Raw genomic sequence first — 22,537 nt, 5'->3', positions numbered from 1 at the left:
TCTGGTGACTGCTGGCCTCAACCTTCAAACTTGTGTCAGCCCATTTAACCTTCCTCCCAGCTAATGCTGTGCAACACTTCCAAGTGCCCAAACCAGAACCCACTGGGTAATCTGAGAGGCTTGAAACGGAGGCAGTAAAGACAGCTCCATGTAAAGCCCAGTTATTATTATTATTATTCTCTTTAAAACACACAAAACCTATTACATCTGTGGGAGGTCCTTTACCCCACAGATGTGAGGGGTTGGTTGGTGAGAGAAGAGCAACACATGCACAGTAACAGCCTTGGCAATCATAAAAACCATGGCTATGGGAGTGGTCATCTCCATCAAAGTGGATATGGACGGACAAGTGGATTCAAAGAAAAGGAGTAGCACTGCCTGCTCAGCCTGCTTCTGCATGCTCCCATCAATACCTATGTTCCCTTCTTAGCAGGCCTTCTTTGGGCACAGACTTTAGGGTATTAGGGACCAGCTTTCAATATGGTAGCTCTATGTAAAAACTACCTATACACAAATGTATACAGAAGTATATCTGCATAAATATATATACATTATGAGTATATACAATCTTCAAGAAAAGACTGGATGAGGCACTTGGTGCCATGGGCTAGTTGACTGGCTAGGGCTGGGGGATGGGTTGGACTGGATGATCTTGGAGGTCTCATCCAACCTGGTTAATTCTACGATTCTATGATTTTGTCCATTATGTCTCCTCAAGAGAGGAAGAAAGCCAGATGTAGTAGCTGACTTCTCTCAACCCATTGTAGACCCCTGACAATTTGGCAAAGCTGCACCAAACATTTTCAGTAGTGTAATTCAGCACAGCAGATGCAAGGCTTCTGCCACAAATAACTCATCACAGTATCACAGTATCGCCAAGGTTGGAAGAGACCTCACAGATCATCAAGTCCAACCCTTTACCACAGTGCCCAAGGCTAGACCATGGCACCAAGTGCCACATCCAACCTTGCCTTGAACTGCCCCAGGGACGACGACTCCACCACCTCCCCGGGCAGCCCATTCCAGTGTCCAATGACTCTCTCAGTGAAGAACTTTCTCCTCACCTCAAGCCTAAATTTCCCCTGGCGCAGCCTGAGGCTGTGTCCTCTCGTTCTGGTGCTGGCCACCTGAGAGAAGAGAGCAACCTCCTCCTGGCCACAACCACCCCTCAGGTAGTTGTAGACAGCAATAAGGTCACCCCTGAGCCTCCTCTTCTCCAGGCTAAACAACCCCAGCTCCCTCAGCCTCTCCTCGTAGGGCTGTGCTCAAGGCCTCTCCCCAGCCTCGTCGCCCTTCTCTGGACATGCTCAAGCATCTCAGTGTCCTTCCTAAACTGGGGGGCCCAGAACTGAACGCAGTACTCGAGGTGTGGTCTGACCAGTGCAGAGTACAGGGGCAGAATGACCTCCCTGCTCCTGCTGACCACACCATTCCTGATGCAGGCCAGGATGCCACTGGCTCTCTTGGCCACCTGGGCACACTGCTGGCTCATGTTCAGGTGGGTATCAATCAGTACCCCCAGATCCCTCTCTGTCTGGCTGCTCTCCAGCCACTCCGACCCCAGCCTGTATCTCTGCATGGGGTTGTTGTGGCCAAAGTGCAGCACCCTGCACTTCAGCTAGACCCCATCATTCTGAAACCATATTTAAACGAGAGAGATAACGAAAAGCTACTCGTGTGTAAGGAATATAAGGTGAAACAAGTAGATAAGTTTGTTGCTTAGGAAAGACTGAGAGGAGAGCCAGCTTCTCAGCTGGGAACCCATTCCCTGGAGAGCTGGAAGAGGATCAGGTGTCTGGGGAGCTGGGTAGTGCGCTGGGGCCTCAGCCACGTGAGGCCAATGAGCCAGCTGGAGGAAGCCCGGGGGTGGCGAGGCAGCTTGGATGAGTTGGAATTGCTGGGTGAATATGTACGCAAGGGCTTTGTGCACACACAGGCAGCATTTGGTGAGTGTGCTGTGGTGACCCATGCTGGCAACTCAGTCCTACACAGCTGCCTGCTCACTCACTCTGCATTGGAGGAGAGAATTGGAAGAGTAAAAGTGAGAAAACTCATAGGATGGTATAAAGACAGCTTCATAGGTAAAGCAAAAGCTGTGCACACAAACAAAGTAAAACAGGGAATTAATTTCCCACTTCCCATCATCTGTCAGGTGTTCAGCTCTCCCCAGGAAAGCAGAGCTCCATCACATGTAGCAGTGATTTGGGAAGGCAAACACCATCAATCCTGTTGCCAGCTTTACATACTGAGCTTGACATCACATGGTATGGGATATGCTTTGGTCAGATGGGGTCATCTGTCCAAGCTGTGTCCCCTCCCAACTGCTTGTGCACCCCCAGTTTGGTTGCTGGTGTGCAGAAGAGAATACTACTCTGTAAGCACTGCTCAGCAGTAATGAAAGAATCCCTGTATTATCAACACTGCTTCCAGCAGAAATCCAAACACACAGCCCCATATGAGCTTCTGTGAAGAAAATTAACCCTATCCCAGCCAAAACGAGCAGAGTATAAAAGTTACTGTTAGTCAAGAAGATGCACCTCTAGACTCAGGGCTGAGCTGCAACCTTCTTGCTCTAGCCATCCAATTCTTATGGAGGTTTCTTCCTTCTCACAATTTCTCTTTAGAAACAACTGATTAAAAGAAAAAAATGCAACAGTGGCTCTGTATAAAGAAAATGTAAGAGAAAAATCATGAGCAGAGGTCTGTCAGGTCTCCTTCACCTCATCATCAAGTGTCTAACCATTCCCTGCCTCAACAATCAAAGAAAGAGATGCAATCTCTGGAAGAGCTGATCAAAATGTACATAGTCTTTACTCAGCAGCAATGCATTATTTATGGCAGCTAATTGAAAAAAAAAATAGCTGTTTTGCAGGTGACCAGCACAAGAAGAGCACTTGAGCTTTAAGGGAAAGATTGCAGTGTGACTCCATCACATGCTACCCTGCTTCTGTGACTAGTATTTCAAACTTGGTGATAGAATAATGTGATTAGAATGTGAATTAGCTGTGATGAAATCACCCCACTTTCTGTTTGATATTCTAAACCCCACATTACACACCCACAAGTTTGATTCATGAGCTCTCACAGATTTTGCTTTTTCTTTCCACCTGAGGTCCTAATCCTATGAGCCTCTTTTCTCTTAGCTCCTGTTAAAGACAGGCTACTTAACCTCTCCTCTACTCCTGGGAAAAAGATTATTTTATCTCTACTTGAAGATCCCTTTTTAAAGAGGCTTTCAGCTTGGTTTTGTGTCAAAGGATGGATACCAGTGACTGCTTCTTCCTACATATGCTATTATAGCTAGAATTATTTTGTATAGGCTTAAGGTCTCCAAAGACTAACTCTTAATTAATTGCAGGAGTGAGGAGGGCTCTTTTTTTCAAAAGGTTTGAAATACCTCTGTAAAGGCTCTGTCCACTACCTGTTTTGGTCTGTTTTTCAGAAGCACATGCACTCTCTTAGGATCCAGCTGCTCCTCGCTATCCACAGTACCCTTTCAATTATGCTCAGAAGAGAATCCAGGGAGAATTGCCACTAAGTCAATGGCAAAACAGCTGCTGATTCTGCTGGGGCCACAACTTCCACTCTCAGCTTCTCTGGTAACCCAATGAAGTTAGAGAAGAACAAACAAGAAATTAAGCAGCAGGGCATAAAGAATCAGAGTATAAGATGACTGCATACTGAAAAATAACAACTGTTTTTCTGGAGCCTTTCATGAAGTAAAAGTTTTTTGGGGAAAAAAAAAAAGAGATCTTTTCTAAAAGAAAAAAAGCTCTGAAAGTCTCCTGTAAGGCAAAACCACAAATAAAAATTAAAGGGCCTATAAATTGTCATTTCTGCTTTGTGTGCAATTTGTTCAGCAATTTCATGAATACACATAAACCATGTTTCTGTGAAGCACTGAAAAACAGAGTTCAGAGATTTGGAATATTTATGATGCATTAATTACACATAACTAGAACAGCGGAGCAAAAACTCGCACAAGTAGAGGGCTAAAAGTAAATCAAGAGCAGGGGCAGTTTTACAATTCTTTGCTGCAATCCATACAAAGTAGTTCTCTTTTTTTTTTTGATGGCATAGAGCTCTCCAAGCCAAGGAGAAAGCCATTTCTGCCTTCTGCTTGTACAAGAATGCAGTGCATGCTGTTGGGTATGGAGAGAGCCACCTAAAGGGATAATGTGTCTTCCTCTGACCTGCAACACTAATTAATGAATTTTCTCCATGTAATCCTGCAGATGCTTTGTGATATCCTACTTTCAACCTGGCTTAAAAAGTACTTCAGCCTAGAATCAGTTTGGTTTTTATGCTGCTATCTTGCTCCCCATTCATCGGATCATATTTTTGTCTCTCGCATTTTCCTTTCCTCCTTCCAAACATATCCAGTGAAAGTTCTGTTAGGCTATGCTTGCTCTGATGAGCAGACCCTCATCGTGGCTTTCAAGTGAGGTCACTGTGTCCTGGGAGCTTTTTGTTCTGCTCAAAAAGGCTTCTACAATGCCACTGAAGCATATTGTGCCCGTGCAGATGCTGGTGGGGAGCGCCTTCAGCACTTGTGACTGCAGGAGCAATGTCAGTGTTTGCATTTTGAGATATATACCACATTTTCAAGCAGTTCTGCTCATCTTCACTCCTGCTTCTCAGCACTCTGTATCTCACTTCACTATTTCAAGTAGGTCATCAACAGCATTACTGATTGCTTTCTCCCCTGCCCTCCGTCATTCAAGGTAGGCTGTCCAGGACATGCTGTTCCTACCATTTGTGGGTTGCCTTTAAAAGCTGTTCTAGAAATCTGCCTTTTAATTTGACCTATGCAAGCAAATTGCCTACGTAAGTAACACTGTCATGGTTTTAAAGGGAGCAAAACATTTTGCAGTGTCACTGAAGTTTATGCGAACCAACACAATATAGATGGTTCCCTCACATGGAAAACTGCTGAACAAAGGCTGATGAAGTGCAAATGTCAAGAAAAAGTCTTCAAACCAGACCTTTCATTTTGGAACACAGCAGTGACAGTTATTAACACCATCAATCAGGCTGGAGCTATTACATTGGCACAGACTCATGCGCAGTGGGACTGACATCAGCACGAGAACAAGGCCATGGTTGTAGACTAAGAGAAAGCTCTTGGGATTCATTTTCCGTTGCCTTGCAAATGTTTGGTCCATATTTGCAGCAACTGTGCTTGAAATTGGTATGTACAGTTCCTAAACACTAACCACTACTACTCACACAGAAATAAATGACTTGAGGTTCAGAGTGGTGGAAATTCAGCCCACACACTTCTCATGGGAGGAAAGATACAGGATGAAATTGCAAGATGGTAGAAATATCTGCTAATTCCCTCCTCAGTTTTCACCACAGCAATGGAGGCAGAAGAGCAGTGAAGCTTATCACTCAAGCTGGGCTGAGCTGAAGTGTTTTTACTTTCACACAAAACCTCCCACAATGTCAATATAACTTCTATGAGCACTGGATCTAATGAAGTCTGGTTTCCTAAGGACTTCCGTCGCACGGCTGACTGACTTGGGAGTTTAATAAGATCCCAGCACCAAAGGAAGCCTTTCCTGTGAATAGGGCATTTATTAGATCCTGAGTGGAATCTCCAGAGTTTAATAAAAGAAAGCTCATGCTGCAATATTTCCTTTTGAAAGGGCACTTTAGGTCTCTCTCCTCCATCTGGATTAATATTTTTTACGGACTGTGTAGAAATGTAATTGCTGTGAAGGCTGGTGTTCCTCTACAAATGTGCTGGAAATCTTGATTTACTGTGAAGAAAAGTACACTGACAGACAGACAGACACACAGCATGCTCGCATTTGCTGTCAATAACTAGGCTAAAATATTCTGTATGCCCTAGGGAAGCAGTGAACACTAAGAGAGTGTGCACCTTTGAGAAAACAAGCACCTAGAGACACCTCTGATCTAGAGCAGGATCAAGCACAAATTCATCCGGCAGTCAAACAGAATGATGATCCCCTCTCTTTCCCTTCTTTCACTTTCCATCCCAGACTCCTCTGCTAGCATCCTTGTTGTGACTTGTGGACAGGAGGCCAGGGCCTGATGTGGATTGTTCCTTCCAGTCAGTCTATTACTGGCACAAGCTTTGGAAAGCAGTTAGGAATGCATCGATTCAACAAGTCAATAGGAGTATTTTACATCGAAGCTATGTCCCTGATTTAGAGACTACCTATAATACTCTTCCTATCCAAAGTGGATGGGGAAGGCAGGTGATGTAGCAGGGAGTTCTGTTCTGTTTCAATTTGGCAGAAGACTCTACAGCTGGGAGAGCCAATAGCTCAATCCGTGGGTTCTCCAGCTCAGATGCAAAGTCTAAGTTTTGACATGGCTTTTATTAATCATCCAATTAACCTGCAACAAAACAGTTTCCAAAGAACAAATGAAGAATGGGAGCCAGATCTAGAAGTCAAGGATGGAGTGCCAAAGGCATTCACCTAAACAGTCTGGCAGTCAGGTACTGGGCGACATACATTACTGAGGTGAGTATGAGCAATCACAGAACAAATGAAGGTAAACATCACCTTTTGGTATCCCTCAAAAATGTTTCACCTTTAAAATTTATCTTTTGATCACATTTGAGTTTTCAGGGTTTCAGAGACAGCATTTTCAAAATGCAGAACCAGCTTTATCAGAATGAAAGACACTGGAATAACTGCTTTAAATGTAGGTGTTTGCTAAAATCCTGGCTGCAATGGCAAGTGTTGAGTATATGCACATATATATTCCTAAATCTAGCTCTGAAGAGACATTTTCTTTAGATTTGCTTCTTGTTAATTGAAGAACACACTGAAATCACATGTGCTAAGAAGAAAAGCCATCCAAGTTTTGTATGTGCTGAAACAGTACAGAGAACACCAGCACACCACATAAACACTTCAACTGAATGTCCCTCTCCTTCTAAATTCAGATTAACATCCTCATAGCGAAGGATGAGATCGAAGTAATTAGACAGAGCTAGGTGGTTTATTTGCTTCAGCATATAATCTTCCCAACCCCAGCTGTCCTTCCTTCACCCTGTTATGAATGCAGAGTACTATGCCTAAGAATGAGAAGGTGGTGAAAACAAACACAGAATGATTAATAAGAATTGTTACCATCAAAACTTATCTTGGCATAAATGATTAAACCCTTTCAGAATCAACTCATTTATTAAAGAGAATTCCTGAAAGTGAAAGCTTGTCATTGAGGGTGATTTTTGCAATGGGCAGCTATTCTGTGTGTTTATTTCAAGAGAACATTTTGGTGCTTTTGGTAAATCAAGAAATACTGATTTGAGCAAGTCGTTGATTTTACTGTCAGAACAAATTTAGCTTTGAGAGTTGATTTTATTAACCTATTTCATAAGTCCCTCTAAACACACAATTTGTCAGCAACCCACATTCTCTTGATGTAAATGCCATTTGTAATTTAGCCAAAAAAAAAAAGAACCATTTCAGTGGAGATGGGCCAAAATCATTTTTCATTTATGTTTATGCCATTCTGGAATACACTCAGAAGTCTTGCAAGAACATACAATTGTTTCTAAGTGAAAATATCATTCCCATATTTTCACTGAAATCATTTCAGTTTAACATGCCTGACTTCAAGGGGATGTGATCAACCTCAACCCTACGAGGAGAGGCTGAGGGAGCTGGGGTTGTTTAGCCTAGAGAAGAGGAGGCTCAGGGCAGACCTCATTGCTGTCTACAACTATCTGAAGGGAGGTTGTAGCCAGGTGGGGGTTGGTCTCTTTTCCCAGACAACCACCAACAGAAAAAGGGGACAGAGTCTCAAGTTGTGCTGTGGGAAGTATAGGCTGGATGTTAGGAGGAAGTTCTTAACAGAGAGAGTGATTTGCATTGGAATGGACAGCCCAGGGTGGAGTCACCATCCCTGGAGATGTTCAAGAAAAGGCTGGATGAGGCATTTAGTGCCATGGTCTAGTTGACTGGATAGGGCTGGGTGATAGATTGGACTGGGTCATCTTGGAGGTCTCTTCCAACCTGGCTGATGCTACGACTTGATGTGGCCCTGTGCAGCCTGAGGTGTCCCTGCTGACTGCTGGGGGGGGGAGATGGAATGAGAACGAGATGACTTGCAAACCTGGCATATTTGATTGTACCTTGAAAGATTTACTTTTTAAATCTCATTTTTAGTTTAAACATAAATGTTATTTCTGCATTTGCCACATCCCCTGCTGCAACTTAATTGCTAAAGGCTAGTTGCATTTTAAAAGAGGAGCTGCAAACTAGCAAAACTTGCCATTTCAGATTCAGAGAGATACTTTGCTGCTGAGCAGAATGAGCACAAATGTGAACACGAATACACAGCCGCGCGTTGTATGGCCAGTAAAGCAATTATTTGTACAGCCTGAGATGCAGATCACAGGGAGAAGGCAGAGAGCAGACGTTGCACCTGGCACCATTCCCTGCACCTCTGAGATATCTAATCTGGTTATTGATGCCCCAGGCAGTTGTTACACACGTCCAAGAAGCAAGTAAATGTGCTTCAAGCAGCTTCAAGTTCCATGAAGCATTGTTGCTGCCAGCTGGTAGGTAGCGATGGAGTGGAGAGTGAGTGTCTCCAGCTGAGGAGCACTGCTTGCTGCAGCGAGCTCAGTCGCCTGCGGGACTGGCTATCCTGTAAGGAGAGGTGCCAGAGCAGAAGCCAGGGTGCCCAGAAGCTGTGTGATAAAACAATTACTAGGCTAGTTTTAGCTTGGGTATAGCACAACTCAGCCAAGTGACCCTGTTCTGCTTTACATGGAGTACTTACTTGTCTACGGGACCGATGAGAATACACAGGCCTGTCTATTCCAGAACTGGAAACGGGTAAGCTCAGGTTCCCCTCCCCACCTTTAGGAAGACTTAGGGGGCAGCCACATATGAAATGGAACACAAACACATTTTTCTCTGTAGTAATGAAATCCTCAAGTGCTTCTTAAACAGTGATATCAGAATCCATCATTTGTCCCTGTGAAATTTTGTTAAGAACTACCCAAGGCACTGACCCAACATTCTTCGTGTATGTGAGGATGAGAAGATCAGCTGCTGTTACCCAAAGTCTGCTTAGAAATGAGGAACAAGCTCTTACCATTGTTATGCTGTATTTCAACTGTCACTTTCCAATTGTGAGGGACTGAGGAAAGGGCAGGGAGAAAATGAAATACATTATCTGGATCCTGGTTATTAGTTTACACAGTCCACAATATAACTTTCCTATGTTACTTGAATGCCTTGAGTTTTTTTCAAGTACAGCTTTCCCCAGATTCTGAAGCTGCTTAATTCAAGTACTTATTGGCAAAGGCCAATCCCCTCCTTGTGCTATCTGTAAGTGTGGCTCACTGACTCATCAAGAGTCATTTATGTTTCTTCACATTTATCTATATATCTTTTTTAGCATAAACTAGGGATGTGGTAAGTGTCCTTTAGTCCTATTTCTTCCACGCTGCTCTTAAAATAAGAACTGAAAAGCACTTTGAGAAACGTATTGAAACGTGCTGTTGTATAATTACTCACTGTGATGCTCCTCCAGGATTTAAAACAGACTTCGATGTTAACAGAAAATGTATTTTTTTCCATTTAGCAGTTCAGGCAAATCAGTCTAAAGGAAAGCAATTTAAATGTCTGATAAACCCTTTAGAAGATGCATCTCAGAGCAGGAAGCAACTTTCTAAAGCAGTATGCCAGGCAAGGTCATGGAACAGGTCATCTTGGGTGCCATCACAAAGCACCTACAGGATAGCCAAGGGATCAGGCCCAGCCAGCATGGGTTTAGGAAGGGCAGGTCCTGCCTCACCAACCTGATCTCCTTTTATGATCAGGTTACCCGCCTGGTGAATGTGGGGAAGGCTGTGGGGGTCCCTGGGGGTCTTCAGGAAAAGACTGGATGAGGCACTTAGTGCCATGGTCTAGTTGATTGGTTAGGGCTGGGTGCTAGGTTGGACTGGATGATGTTGGAGATCTCTTCCAACCTGGTTGATTCTATGATTCTATGTATTTTGTTTTTACCAGCTTCTCTACACATTCATATCCCATTTCCTGGGAAAAAGTCCCCCTTTTGCATTGGTATGGTACACCTTAAACAAGTCACGTGGATGGAACAGCCACTCCATACTCTGCGTATCATTCAGCATCTCCTGAAACACAAGCCTTGTGCAAAAGCGAAGGTATTTCATCTCCACAGTGTGTAGGAAAGTGACAACACATGAAAACCCAGTGCTTACCTGAGTGATGTCCATTCCAGAGTCACAGCTCAGAGGCTGGGTTGATGTGAGGCCGTTTGATCCTATTATTGTTGTGATCACACCATTCTCATCGATCTTCCGAATCATGGTGCCATCAACAAAGTAAATAAATCCATGCTTATCTACAGTGATACCTGCACAAAGGGGAAGGGTGAAAAAAAAGAAGAGTGTAAATACTGATATTATCTAGATTAAAAAGCAGGACCATAAAATGTTTCCTCTCCTCTTTGACTCTGAAAAGTTGATTTTAAAAAAAATTGGGTTTTTTTCACTTTTTTAATACTCATTACTTATTTCAGGCTTATACAAACCATATATGGAAAGGTCATACCTAGAGATCAGGCTCTCTTTGTCTTGGAGAGAAAAGAGGGAAGATATGAGGAAGAAACAGAACAAAGCAGCAGAGACCTTGCTTGGAATATAATTCTACATACATAGAATTAATCTCTTCAATAACTTTATTTCATGGCCATCATAAAGCAGGGCAAGACTAGCTTTTCTAAGAACTTACAGTTGATTTTTCTTCATTTTCATAGAACCATTAAGACTGGAAAAGACAATTCTCAAAGTGTCTGAGCAAGGGAGAAGCAAGAGAAGCTTTTATTGTGATATGTGCACCACATAAAAATGGTGCAAACCAGGCTCTGCTTAGCAGGCAGAAGTAATATCTGTGCTGCAGAATGTATTGCAGTGCAGTGCTTCCTGAGAGGATGAGCATGTACTGGAACCAGTCTCATGGCAACAGTGGGCTTCTGCAGGAGCTAGTGCAGATCTCCACTTTGGGCTCTGTGATGGATCTAGCACCATTGCACTGGAGAGATGGACCCTGAAATGAATGTGAGGGCTATGCAAAGGAAAGGTTATGGTCTTCTGTACTTCAATGGGGAAACTGAGGAATGGAGGGCTTGCTGGCTCCCATCAGTGTGTGGCACAGCCATGTCCCAACTCATGCCCAGCTTTATTTTGTCCCAGCCTAACGCTTTGTCCCCAGATCTTGCATTCCATATGTTAGACCTATAGTGGATGAAGTGTAAGACCTTTTTGTTCCCTTGAGATACCAAAAATATAGGTAGAAAAAACACTTCTAATCGTGACAGGTTTAAGAAGTCCTTTCTGCCAGACCTGCTCAATTTCTTGTATTAAACTAGTTCATAATTTCCCATTTAAAGTTGCATAGCTTTGCAATTATAGCAGCTGCTGTGCACAGCCAAGCTATTTTAATAATGAATTTATGTTCTGCTACACAAAAAAGGAAGGCAGAGGACTTGAACAGATGGTTTGGACAGTGGCTTATATGGTTCTTGATTTTTGTCCCTTGCACAACCAAAGGCTGCATGTACTCTGAGTTTACAAAACACTTGTCTACAAGCCAGTTTAAGATCTCAGACAGTAATTCTACATGCTACTAAAAAAAGAAAAAAAAACCCAAAGCAAACCAAATTCCCTCACCTCCCAGCCCCACTTCTTTACACTTGATTTAATTTCTTTACATACACAGAAGGAGTTGCAGCTGGGAGCAAGGGAGAGTAAGCAGTCTGATGGGCAGAGGCAGGACCAAGTGTTCCTGATAGAGAACATGCAGGTCCTACGGGGCTGGGAGAAGAGGGGAGCAGTGTCCCCAGGCCTCCCAAATAAACATGCACCTGACATTTGGAGGTGCTGGTGATTGAGTCTGTGTTAGGAATAACAGCCACACCATTTTCTCTGTTGTGGCCAGGAGGTTAGGGCTCAACTCTTCCCTCTGCCAGGGCAGGCTGACCCCTGTGCCATGGGTTCCCAATCCTTACACTGTCTGAAAGGGGGGACACTGAGCAAGGCTGTGAAAGCCTTGTATATGGACAGCCTTTCAGGTGCACTCTACCATCATGTCCTCCACCACTCAGTTCACATATAGAGGTGCCTCTTCACTGCTCCTTGCAAAGGTCTGAGGATACTGTCACAAAACCCAACCCAACCCCAAACCTCCCCTAACAAAACAAATTACCTGTATCTATATATCTCTATCTCCAAAGGCTGCAGCAGTTAAGTTTAGCATCTAGCACTCCTACTATGTCCAGCTTTCCAGCTACCTTTCAGCCAAGTGTTAATCTGAAGGAGAGCACACTGCAGAAGCCAACAAAGCAAACAACACCAAAAGAACGGCACTTCCTCTGCAGAGGTTTTCATAACAATAATTCCCAGCAGCTGGAGTCATGATCTGTAGCTTAGTTTGTATATGGATAAGTTTTGTCTTCAGAAAATCAGAAGGGTAGGGCTGACTCTGCTATCACAGAGCAGGTAGAGCTGGGCTTTGAAGCACCTCCTGCTCTGCAGGGCAGAGATAGAATCATAGAATCATAGAATCAACCAGGTTGGAAGAGACCTCCAAGATCATCCAGTCCAACCTAGATTCCTGCCCTTCTTCTCTGATCAGCTTTAAGCTGTAAAGCTGAAGCATGCTAAGGGATTATTAGTAAATGGAAATGTCTAGAAAATTGGTTTAGGGTTTTTCTCTGGGGACATGTGGAGATTGGAGATAGAGTCTTTTCAGACCAAGATTCCTTCTGCTTTCTTGGGAGTCTCTTCAAGACTCCTTTTGAGAAGAAAACACCATGCTTGACTGCTGGGACAAGGAAGATGTGAGGAGGAGCAAGGAGTGTTGTGTGTGGCTGCTGTGGTCTGCATGCAGCTGTGGGGACCTTTTAACTTTACTGGCATTGCCTCGTGAAGCAATGCTAGCTGGGGTTTGACTTGCTTTCCAGCCTGGTTCACAGACTTGAATGAGAAACATGATGTGAGTGGGAGCTACAGTACATGTGCTGTGTCTTAGCCTACTTTTGCAGAGGGATGGTGCTGCCTGGTAAGCCAGGGGCCATACTTCTCACCTGGATAGCACAGCCCCGGATCAGACCCATGCCATGGATAACACGAGGCCAGTATCTATCAGTAGGGCAAAGGCATCTTCTGCTTTACGCAGTTTCCCCGTGAGCAGATGGCTGTGCTGGCTGCCAACCAGCCATTATGTAAAAAAATCAGAAATTATGCTGCAGTGAAATAAAGCTACTCATCTGTGGCACTGAATGGATTTCAAACACTGACTAGGTAAGAAAAGCAAAGATCCTTTAACGTTAATAGTGTACATTCTGCTCTCCAGCTGTTGCAGAAAAGCAATTTAACTGCAAGGAAAGTACCTATGCCAGTGTGATGGCATAAACAAGCCTGTGTCTTCAGTATTCATAGTAAAGGTAATTTCTGGTACTTCCTAATGAGCCAGTTTCTTCAAGTACCAGTGTATTGCTTCCAGTGACGTTAGCTATGCGAAAAAATTACACATGTATTTAAGTCTTGTTGACAAATGCTCTGTATAAGGCATCCACTGGAAAACAAAATAAGGATTTGTGGCTAAACTGTCCCAATTTATTCATTGTTATGAGTTGGATTCATTAATGCTCCTGTCACATCTTGCATGAAGCTTCACATAATCTGTACTCCAAGAGCTTATTTTTAATCCTTTTCTGACGTACAGTATAATGCGGAATCAAATCACACACAGCACTTCAATTGTGCTTTAATCACCGAGGAACCCAGAGAGGAAACAGGCACAGGCTGAGTGTAATGAATTGCACTGAGTGCAAGGAGCAACACTGCTCTCTCCATGAGTGAGTAACAAAGGTCATAGTTTAGTTATCTTTCCTTTGCACAGAGAATGAGATGTAGTGTGTATTAGGTTCTCAGTTGTATCCTGGTAGGGTTTTTTAAAGCAATGATAGCACTAAACTGTAGGTCTGACTGATGCTGTCTTTGGGCACAAATGTGACCTCCTGCACCACTGACAGAGTTGCCTTGCTGGGATTCCTCATTAAACACTCATGTCTGAGTAAGGGCAAAATAAACTTATGCAAAATAAACTTATGCAAGGAGTTTTGTTCTTTGGCTTAGGGCTGAGCACAATTCCTTCTCCTGAGTTAACATCCTCATACTGAAGGACTGTTTTTAGTCATGTTTAGTCAGTACCTCCAGTAGATACATGTGCAGTCATTTTGGAACAGTATTTGTAGCATTTGGAGATCTTTTCATCAGTATTATTGAAATTCTCTTAACTAACTTTAAAAATTAACTGCTGCTAGAGCAATCACACACAGCTACTATGTAGAATCAACAAAAAGACTGCAGAAAAAAGTTTTGCTCTTTATAAGTGTTTTCTGCATAAAATAGTACTTATTATTATAGATGGGCTGCGTGCAACCATGATAAACACAAAGCTGACTATAACCTCTCCTGCTGTAATGCTCTCAGGAGTGACTGTGGTTAAAGGGTTATTTCCCTTGGCAGGTCTGCCTTAGTGCACATATGTACACAATTACAAATGCAAGCAACACTTTGTGTGCAGTTCTCATAGATATAAATTCAAAATATATATGATTATATATGATCTTTCACTTCAGAATGTCTGGCATTTCAACTTTAATGGAGCTATGATTACAGTGCTAAAAAATACAGATTAGAAGTAACACAGTAAACTTCCCATTAAGATGTTTTCTTTTACTTTTCCCTCCTACATTATAGTCCACACTTGCATTCTAAGAGACTTCTTGGGGGAAAAAGTCCCTTCCAAACACACCAGTAACAGCAGCTAGAGCTATACGTTGCCCACGTGTGGAAATTATACTTTTTTCTTGGCTAAAAACTTTGCAAATGAGCATCTTGCATTGAAAACTCCTAATTAAACTTCTGAAGAATTTGTAAAAGAACATCTAAAACCACTGGTAAGGACTGATAAAAGAGAATATCACCTTCTGCAGAAAAAAACCTCACACATGTAGAATGAACTTGTGATTCTCATAAAACTTTTAATAGGAAGAAGTGAATCAAATTGGTTAATTATCATTTTATGGTTGGTAAAAGGGCAAATTACATGCCATCCATTTCTAAACTTCTAAATGTCTCCAGTGCTTTTAATTAAAGCTGCCATCTAGAAACTACTAAAGCAATTTTATGCAATTAGTTATTTATAGGTTACCATAATACACCACTCAAAATATGATTCAAGTGATTTGCAGTCTGTTGCTTTGTGATCTTTGTCATCTTTACTTCATTACTGTCTCAGTACTATCAGCAAAATATTCAGCTGCTCTCTGTCAGTATTTGCACTTCAGTGTTCTCTTTAGGTGTGGTAACAGCCAGTTGGAGTAAACAGCATTTTTAACTAGTGACTGAAAATGCCCTGCTTCCTGTCTGACACAGGATGACTGGGGTCATAATTACTGCTGACAATGGTTAGTGGAACAGTGAATAACTTAGGTGTTCAGATGAAGGGAAAACCTGCTGTCCAAAATGTTTATCAGCTGGTCTACAAGGTTCCCAGACTGCTGAAATCATAGGTGACTAAGACCACAGGAGAGAAGAACAAAGGAAAAAAAAATCTGTTGGATCAAAATCAGGATGATATTATTTTTTTTGCTGGTTTTATGATGCATGGATGGCAATGATCTGAGGCTGCAAATCACTTTGGTTTGTCTACTCCTTCCTCTCTATATAGCTAATGAAACACTTCACCCGATTCTGCTTTCCTTTTTGAATTGTATGGTAGGGATCAAAAGGTATTAGGAATTTATAGAATAACAGAGATTGCTGAATAAATAGTAACAATCATTACTTCTTGTTTCCACAATAGGCTATATGAGGAATTTGGTGCACATCCCACTGAAGGTAACAGGAATCTTTTACTTGAGCAGGAAGAGCAGTTCTTAAATGAGCTGTTGTCATTTGACAAACAGAAAGGTTTAATCTCAACAGTTGTTCTTGCAGCTTTATTTACTTTAGAAAGTATTACTGCAGATGGCAAGCAACAAGACTGATTATTTCAGGATAAGCTACTGGGGTGAATACACTTTCAAAACTATAATTAAAAAAAAAGTATTATTTCCTTTGTAATTTCAAGCAAAATTAATAAATCTACACTGCAGAACCAATTTCTAATTCCAGCTTTCAGTTGTATTGTGTTCATGGCCATGGGTTTAAGTGAAAAAGGCTCTTTGCTATAGCTGTGTATATGGTACTTTATAAGCAGGGGATTTAGAACTTATCCAGCCTCTTACATTTCCCTGGTGCTTATTTTGAGGTCACTGCATCTATAGTGAGGTCACTGCACTGCATTCAGGTACTCATAATCAGTCTGCTGTTTTTAATTTCTTGAGCTGTGCACACAGCTTGCACAGACAGTGTGTGCACCTATCTTCTAGGTCTAGAGTCTGATCTGCATCCAGCAATCAAAAAGCAGGCACTGCAAGACCTCAGATGCTTTAATCTTTGGATTTAGACACTTTTCTTTGCATACTGACTGGGAGATGCTATAGCTAAGCAGAAAATGTGGTAACTTGATTGTTTCAGCCTCTCATCGGCTCTGTCAATTAAGCTTGGAAAGTCAAATCTATTTAACATATCTAAAGCTCACGAATATCAGGAGGACAGGGCAGGTAAATGTTCAATGACTTTGATCCAGGCATTGCTTTTGCAGTGCTAAGTAGAAAAACTTTCAGGTATTTCTATTAATTTCAGTGATTTTTACTGCTCTAATACTCGATGACTAACCTAGTTAAAATCGGGACATTATATCCCCTAGCATCTTATTATAAATACTAGTCCAGATTGTTCAAATGATAACATTGGTGACTAGGTATGCCATGCATACTTTTTCCCCCCCCCCCCCCCAAAAAAATCCATAAACCCACCAAAGAATTTCCCACCTCAAAATTAAAATCTGTTACTTTGTAAAGTCCAAGCGATTGGAATTCAATGATTAATACTTTGTGTAGTTACTTCTTCATTTTCAATATCTTCTTATGTAATAAACATGTTCAGCTTGTCACAGATCTTATTTTATGTCCCTATCTCCCATCATTTCACATTCTGCTTAAGTATTTGGTCATCTATTACATGACTCATTAGTCTGAGATCTCTACAGAATTAAAGAAAGTAGAAGTAAAAATAATATATTTGAGTTCAAATTTCAACTACACCAGCCATGCATGTTTAAAAGCATCTTTCAAAGTCAGCTCAACATACAATAGTGCAAGATTAATGTTCACTAAGCCTCATCTCCAGTCCTTCACACAGACATGGAAACAGACTTAACAAAGCTACACGTTTGCAACCTGCAAAATAAAAGTTGTGGAAAGCAGATCAAATCATAACTGATTAATGTGACATCGTGCCTTTCTGTCTGGCATTTCATTCCTGGTCAGGAGGCAAAGACAGCCTTGCCAAATGAAGATGAGAAATCAAAGTGGATATAAGACTTAAATAATTAATAACCTATTTTTTCCCCCAAACCCTAGCTGCATGCTCACTGAAGTAAAGAAATCATTGTAAGTTCCAAAAAGTTAAAACAGCATTTGAAGCAACTTTCACTCAGGAAAGTGAATGTGAAAGAGCATTTGGATTTTCTCATATTAACATACTTCTGAGGAGGTTACCAAACAGGATTAAGTTTCACAAGTGTTACCACAGCAGGTATTTCTTATCAGTTTTGCAAATGATAAACTGAGTCACATAGATAAGCCCTTATTTGGAGTCACAGGCAGCCACTAGCAAAAGTGAGACAACTTCTGAGCTGTAACTAACCAAGCTCGGACAGCCACTAAATGGAGTTCTTTCTCCAATACTACCTTTCTACCAAGGAAGAACAAGGAAAGAAGGAATACCCAGGGCAAAAAGATAGAGTGAAGAGAGGAGAGAAAAAACCAGGCACTAACCACTTTATCAGCTTAAAACAAATGTTAATCTTGTCTGGTCATTGAGTAATGCAAGTGATTATACTTAATAATCTCTTGGCAATTACTCTGCCTTTATGTGCATTACCAAGTACCTGGTTCTGCACTGTAGAAATTAGCAGTATTTGCTTATTTCTGTGGTCCAATACTACATAACATTTTGTTACTTGTGTTCAAGTCCTTTTAAGTGTGGAGAAGATGTAGGTGAATTTGTGGACTCTCAAAAAAAAATTTCTCAGCATTTCCTGCTTCCTGGAAAAACTATATTTGTGTATGCTGTTTGAATGTTATTTCAGTAGCAATGTGACAGCTTCTGACTTAACAATTATTCCAAGAACAAGCAAAGTGCTCCAATGGAATCTTTAAGACTGCACTTAACAGCAGGAGATTTTTAGGTTTCTTAATAAATAATAGATCTGTGGGTATCAGACAAGTACTTCCAACTACTGTCCAAGGTTACTCAACCTCTTTCAGTTTAGAAGGAAACAAGGGCAGGTACTTATATGGCCATTACGATAATATACAGCTAATTGCTCATACTGTGCTGGTGACTAAAGGTTGATGCTCCATTTTGCTAGGCTCTATACAAAAAGGGCACGTGGCAGCCCATAGTTTCTTGTGATTAAAATCCAAGACCTAATAGCCCTGATGGTTTCAAACTGATGGAATTTGGTGTAGATGCATAAATCAAAAGCAGCCATCACCTGAATTTGCCAATATATGATCCATTCTGCTCTCAGTTTACATTTTAGTATTTGCTGGTTGCCCCAGAACTTGTAAATCATGCCTTTATTCCCCTTAATCTCTTTATGACTGGAATTTTCTGTTAAGGAAGTCAGCTATGTGTGAGTATTTTTAAAGTAAATAGCATATTACACATTTTCATCAACATACTTCCCTGAGAAGAGAGTAAGATGGAACAACTCATTGTACTGTAATTAGATATAATCAATTGTAACCAGCAATAAAACATTGATCATTTTCCTGCTAAAGGTAATGAAAACCTTTGTTTTCTACTATTTTTAGAATTGATTCATTACATTAATTAGCTGCCTGAAGATCAACATTTATTTGTACTTACCTCACATTTACCTTCTATCATTAAAGACAAGTTAAAGTCACACTATAATTACGTGTTTCTCGCTAAGCCTTAAAACAGGATTATTTGCTTGTCTTAGAGACATTTCTGCCTAATAATGCATTCTAATTTCCTACTGATGTATACAGACTTCTTTTATTAGCCCACGAGAAATAATCCAGCTCCTTCCTTAGAGGCAGTCATTAGGAAGAGCAGTGTGCTATGGGGTAAGTGTGCTAAAAGCCCACTCCGAGCTCTGCCACCGGAGTTGCTGAGTATCATTTCTTACAGAGATTATAGTGGGAGTTGAGGGTGATCAGCTGCTTTAGAGCACCAAACCCAGAGACTTTATCACAGTTCCAACCCACACTGCAAGGGAATTAATTGTGGCACTGGTGGGGATTCAATCCTTCACATGCATTTTGCCCATGACAATACAGGATGTACTCTGACGGGAAGGCTGCAGTAAAACGCTTAGTTCATGTGCAGTAGCTGAGATCTTCCTATCTGGCAAAGTGCATTTAATTAGCAAGGACAAGCAAGTCCCAAATAAACTCGATTTTGCTGGCTGTCTGATTTGAACATTCTGACTTAATGAGCATGAGTAAGCTCCACTAATATTACAAGAATCACCTGAATGCATAAAATCTAAAAAATGTACTTTGCAACCGTATTATTTGCTTAAAAGTTAAATATAATTAAATGCTGCCACCTTGCCATTGGAAGGTAATAAAAGAGAAGTGTTGCCACACAAGAAAGAATATTTCACAGGATGCCAGCAGGAGTCTGCAGCTTGTGCTATTCCCTCCTAAAGGACTGACTATATTAAAACACAAGTGAGCTTTATGAAATGACCCAGCTTGCTTATAGTTGGTTAAATTATCACCTCATATCCAGTTTTGTACATCCAGTTGCATCTGAGTTGCTAAATAAGAGGAGTAAATGAGAGCTGACCAACACCAAGTACTTCAGATATGCTCTTACCTCTTGGACTGTTGAGAGATGCCTCAGATGCCTTTCCACCATCTCCACAGTGACTCTGGTCAAATGGAAGGCACTGATCCCCTGTTCCAGCCACCACATCTGCATTTTTGGCCAGATCCTTTGTTTCAATGATAGATTTTGCTTTGTAGACTTTTCTAGTGTTGGTATCTGAGAGGTAAAGGGATTCTGACACTGGATCAACAGCCAAGTAATATTTATGTGCAGGGCTTGTACTAAAACAGAAGGGAAGGACATCAAAGTTAAATTGTTTTTCTTTTTAACCTCTGCTCATGGCAGCACAACAACTGTATTCTGCTTATCTGAAGACATCTATTCAATGATTTGGACATCACAGAGGGAGAGCAGCTTTAACATAGCTTGCACAGGCACCCTTGCTGAGAATGAAGGACCTAGTATTGGCTGCAGAGCCTAACCAGCCTAACCTAATTCAGACCTCACCAATGGTGCTGGATCCTGTGCTGCCGTTCACCACCCTCTTTAAGTGACCAGGATCGTTTCACTCACCACCACCATCACCATGCCCGGGTATTCCAGTTGGTAGGGGTTGATCTCTTCACCCAGGCATTCAATGACAGAACAAGAGGATACAGTCTCAAAGTGCACCAGGGCAGGTTTAGACTGGATGCTAGCAAGAAGTTCGACACTGAAAGAGTGATTGCCCATTGGAGTGGACTGCCCAGGCAGGTGGTGGAGTCACCATCCCTGGAGGTGTTTAAGAGGAGGCTGGATGAGGCACTTAGTGCCATGGTTTAATTAGAAGGGTTAGGTGATAGGCTGGATTCTGTGATCTTAGAGGCATTTTCCAACCTGGCTGATTCTGTGATTCTGTGATGTGTATCACAAAGCTTATGCAGAGAATGGATTGGTAGTTAGTCTGTCCTTTAGGACCAAGCCAGCAAGTATAAAGCTAACAAGAGTGACCTCAGCTTGGTTGTAATTATTACTATGAAAAGCAAGGTCATTTTTCTATACCTGATAAGTCCTAGTACTCTTGGCAATGAAAACAAATCTATGAGTTCTGTATGGGCACAAATACCCACTCTTGGTTATTTTTATGTTTCTAAACCTTAGGAAATATGAAGGTGTGAAATGTGGTGCCTTAATTCATGCTGACTGTATTGTCAGGAGCAAGGCAGAAGGCCAAGTGCTGTCAGTGCAACTAGGCATGAATTAACGCACCATAATTCATGCACTGAAGTGCCTTATTGAGATTATAAAATGTTATTAAAAAATATTTACATATGTTAATTAAATAGTGAGAATCATAAATTCTAATCGAAGAACTGGGCTGCATCTTATTAGCCAGTCAGACTTTTTCTTCTCTTTTTTTTTTCAGTGCAAAGTTAATTCCCAGTCTGAGAAACTGTCTAAGCACATGGCACACCATGCTAATGGTGAGACTGCAATGTAGCCCTGATCATAAAATGAAGGTCCAGGTAAGTGTAGCTCTATAGCTCCTTTAAAACACAGTTTGTCACTGGAATGGTGGGAGATAGGCACAGGCAGTGTGTGCCTGGCAGAGCGTTTAGGTGCTCAGTGTTTTTATCACTGCCGTGTTTCTGACAGGCAAAACACTGACCTGTTTCTATCGTTTGTGACTCTATATGGGACTTTCCTATCTGCTCTGCAGATTAAAAACATTGTTAATTTTCTAATTTTCTATTAAAGACATTGTAGCCAGGTAGGGGGTGGCCTCTTCTCCCAGGCAACCAGCAATACAAGGGGACACAGTCTCAAGTTGTGCTGGGGAAAGTATAGGCTGGATGTTAGGAGGAAGTTCTTCCCAGAGAGAGTGATTTCCCATTGGAATGGGCTGCCCAGGGAGGTGGTGGAGGCACCGTCCCTGGGGGTCTTCAAGAAAAGACTGGATGAGGCACTTGGTGCCATGGTCTAGTTGACTGGCTAGGGCTGGGTGCTAGGTTGGACTGGCTGATCTTGGAGGTCTCTTCCAGCCTGGTTGATTCTATGATTCTATGATTTGTATTATTAGCTAATGCCAAAGATGGCTGTAACAAATTTTGGATGTGTTACTCCTCTCAGCTTTGTACTGTTTAAGGTGGCTTTAACAATGCTTGGAGTACAGCTTCTTCTGCAGGGCTGGGGTTTTGTGCCACAAGCAGCCAGGAAAGGAATAATCTAGATACACACAACTGGCAGATAATGTCTGAGATGATTCTGATTTACTTAACGACTTGATTTCAGGTTGGTGGAGTCTCTTCAAACAAGAAATCTTTGCTTGGCTGAGCAACGTTGCAAAACAGTGTAAAAATTACTTACAAATATCTTTTGGCAGTCTACTGAGTAGCCTATGTATTGCTAAGACACTTCTAAAAGATGATCAGCTGATATCTTACTCCCATTTATAAGTGATAAGGTTAATGTTGTACCATGATAAATGTGATAGAGCTTGAGCCTATTTCTCTCAGTTCTCATTTGTCATCCAAAAAGACAGAAACTACT

The 22,537-nt window shown here is 41.7% G+C and overlaps 1 protein-coding gene across 20 annotated transcripts in view; it reads right to left on the bottom strand.

The window, feature by feature from the left end:
* Positions 1 to 22,537, bottom strand: part of TENM1 (teneurin transmembrane protein 1) — a 926,028-nt gene that overhangs the window by 41,700 nt on the left and 861,791 nt on the right. For all 20 annotated transcript variants that reach the window (XM_064159463.1, XM_064159467.1, XM_064159461.1 and 17 more), the window contains 2 exons: positions 20,057 to 20,289; positions 10,223 to 10,377 (listed from right to left, as the gene is read on the bottom strand). In XM_064159463.1, the coding sequence (XP_064015533.1) occupies positions 10,223 to 10,377; positions 20,057 to 20,289 (388 nt within the window). The remainder of the gene's footprint in view (positions 1 to 10,222; positions 10,378 to 20,056; positions 20,290 to 22,537) is intronic.

Source organism: Pogoniulus pusillus, chromosome 19 (assembly GCF_015220805.1).
Source record: "Pogoniulus pusillus isolate bPogPus1 chromosome 19, bPogPus1.pri, whole genome shotgun sequence".
Taxonomy (NCBI): Eukaryota; Metazoa; Chordata; class Aves; order Piciformes; family Lybiidae; genus Pogoniulus; species Pogoniulus pusillus.
This window is presented reverse-complemented; position numbering and strand designations above follow the sequence as displayed.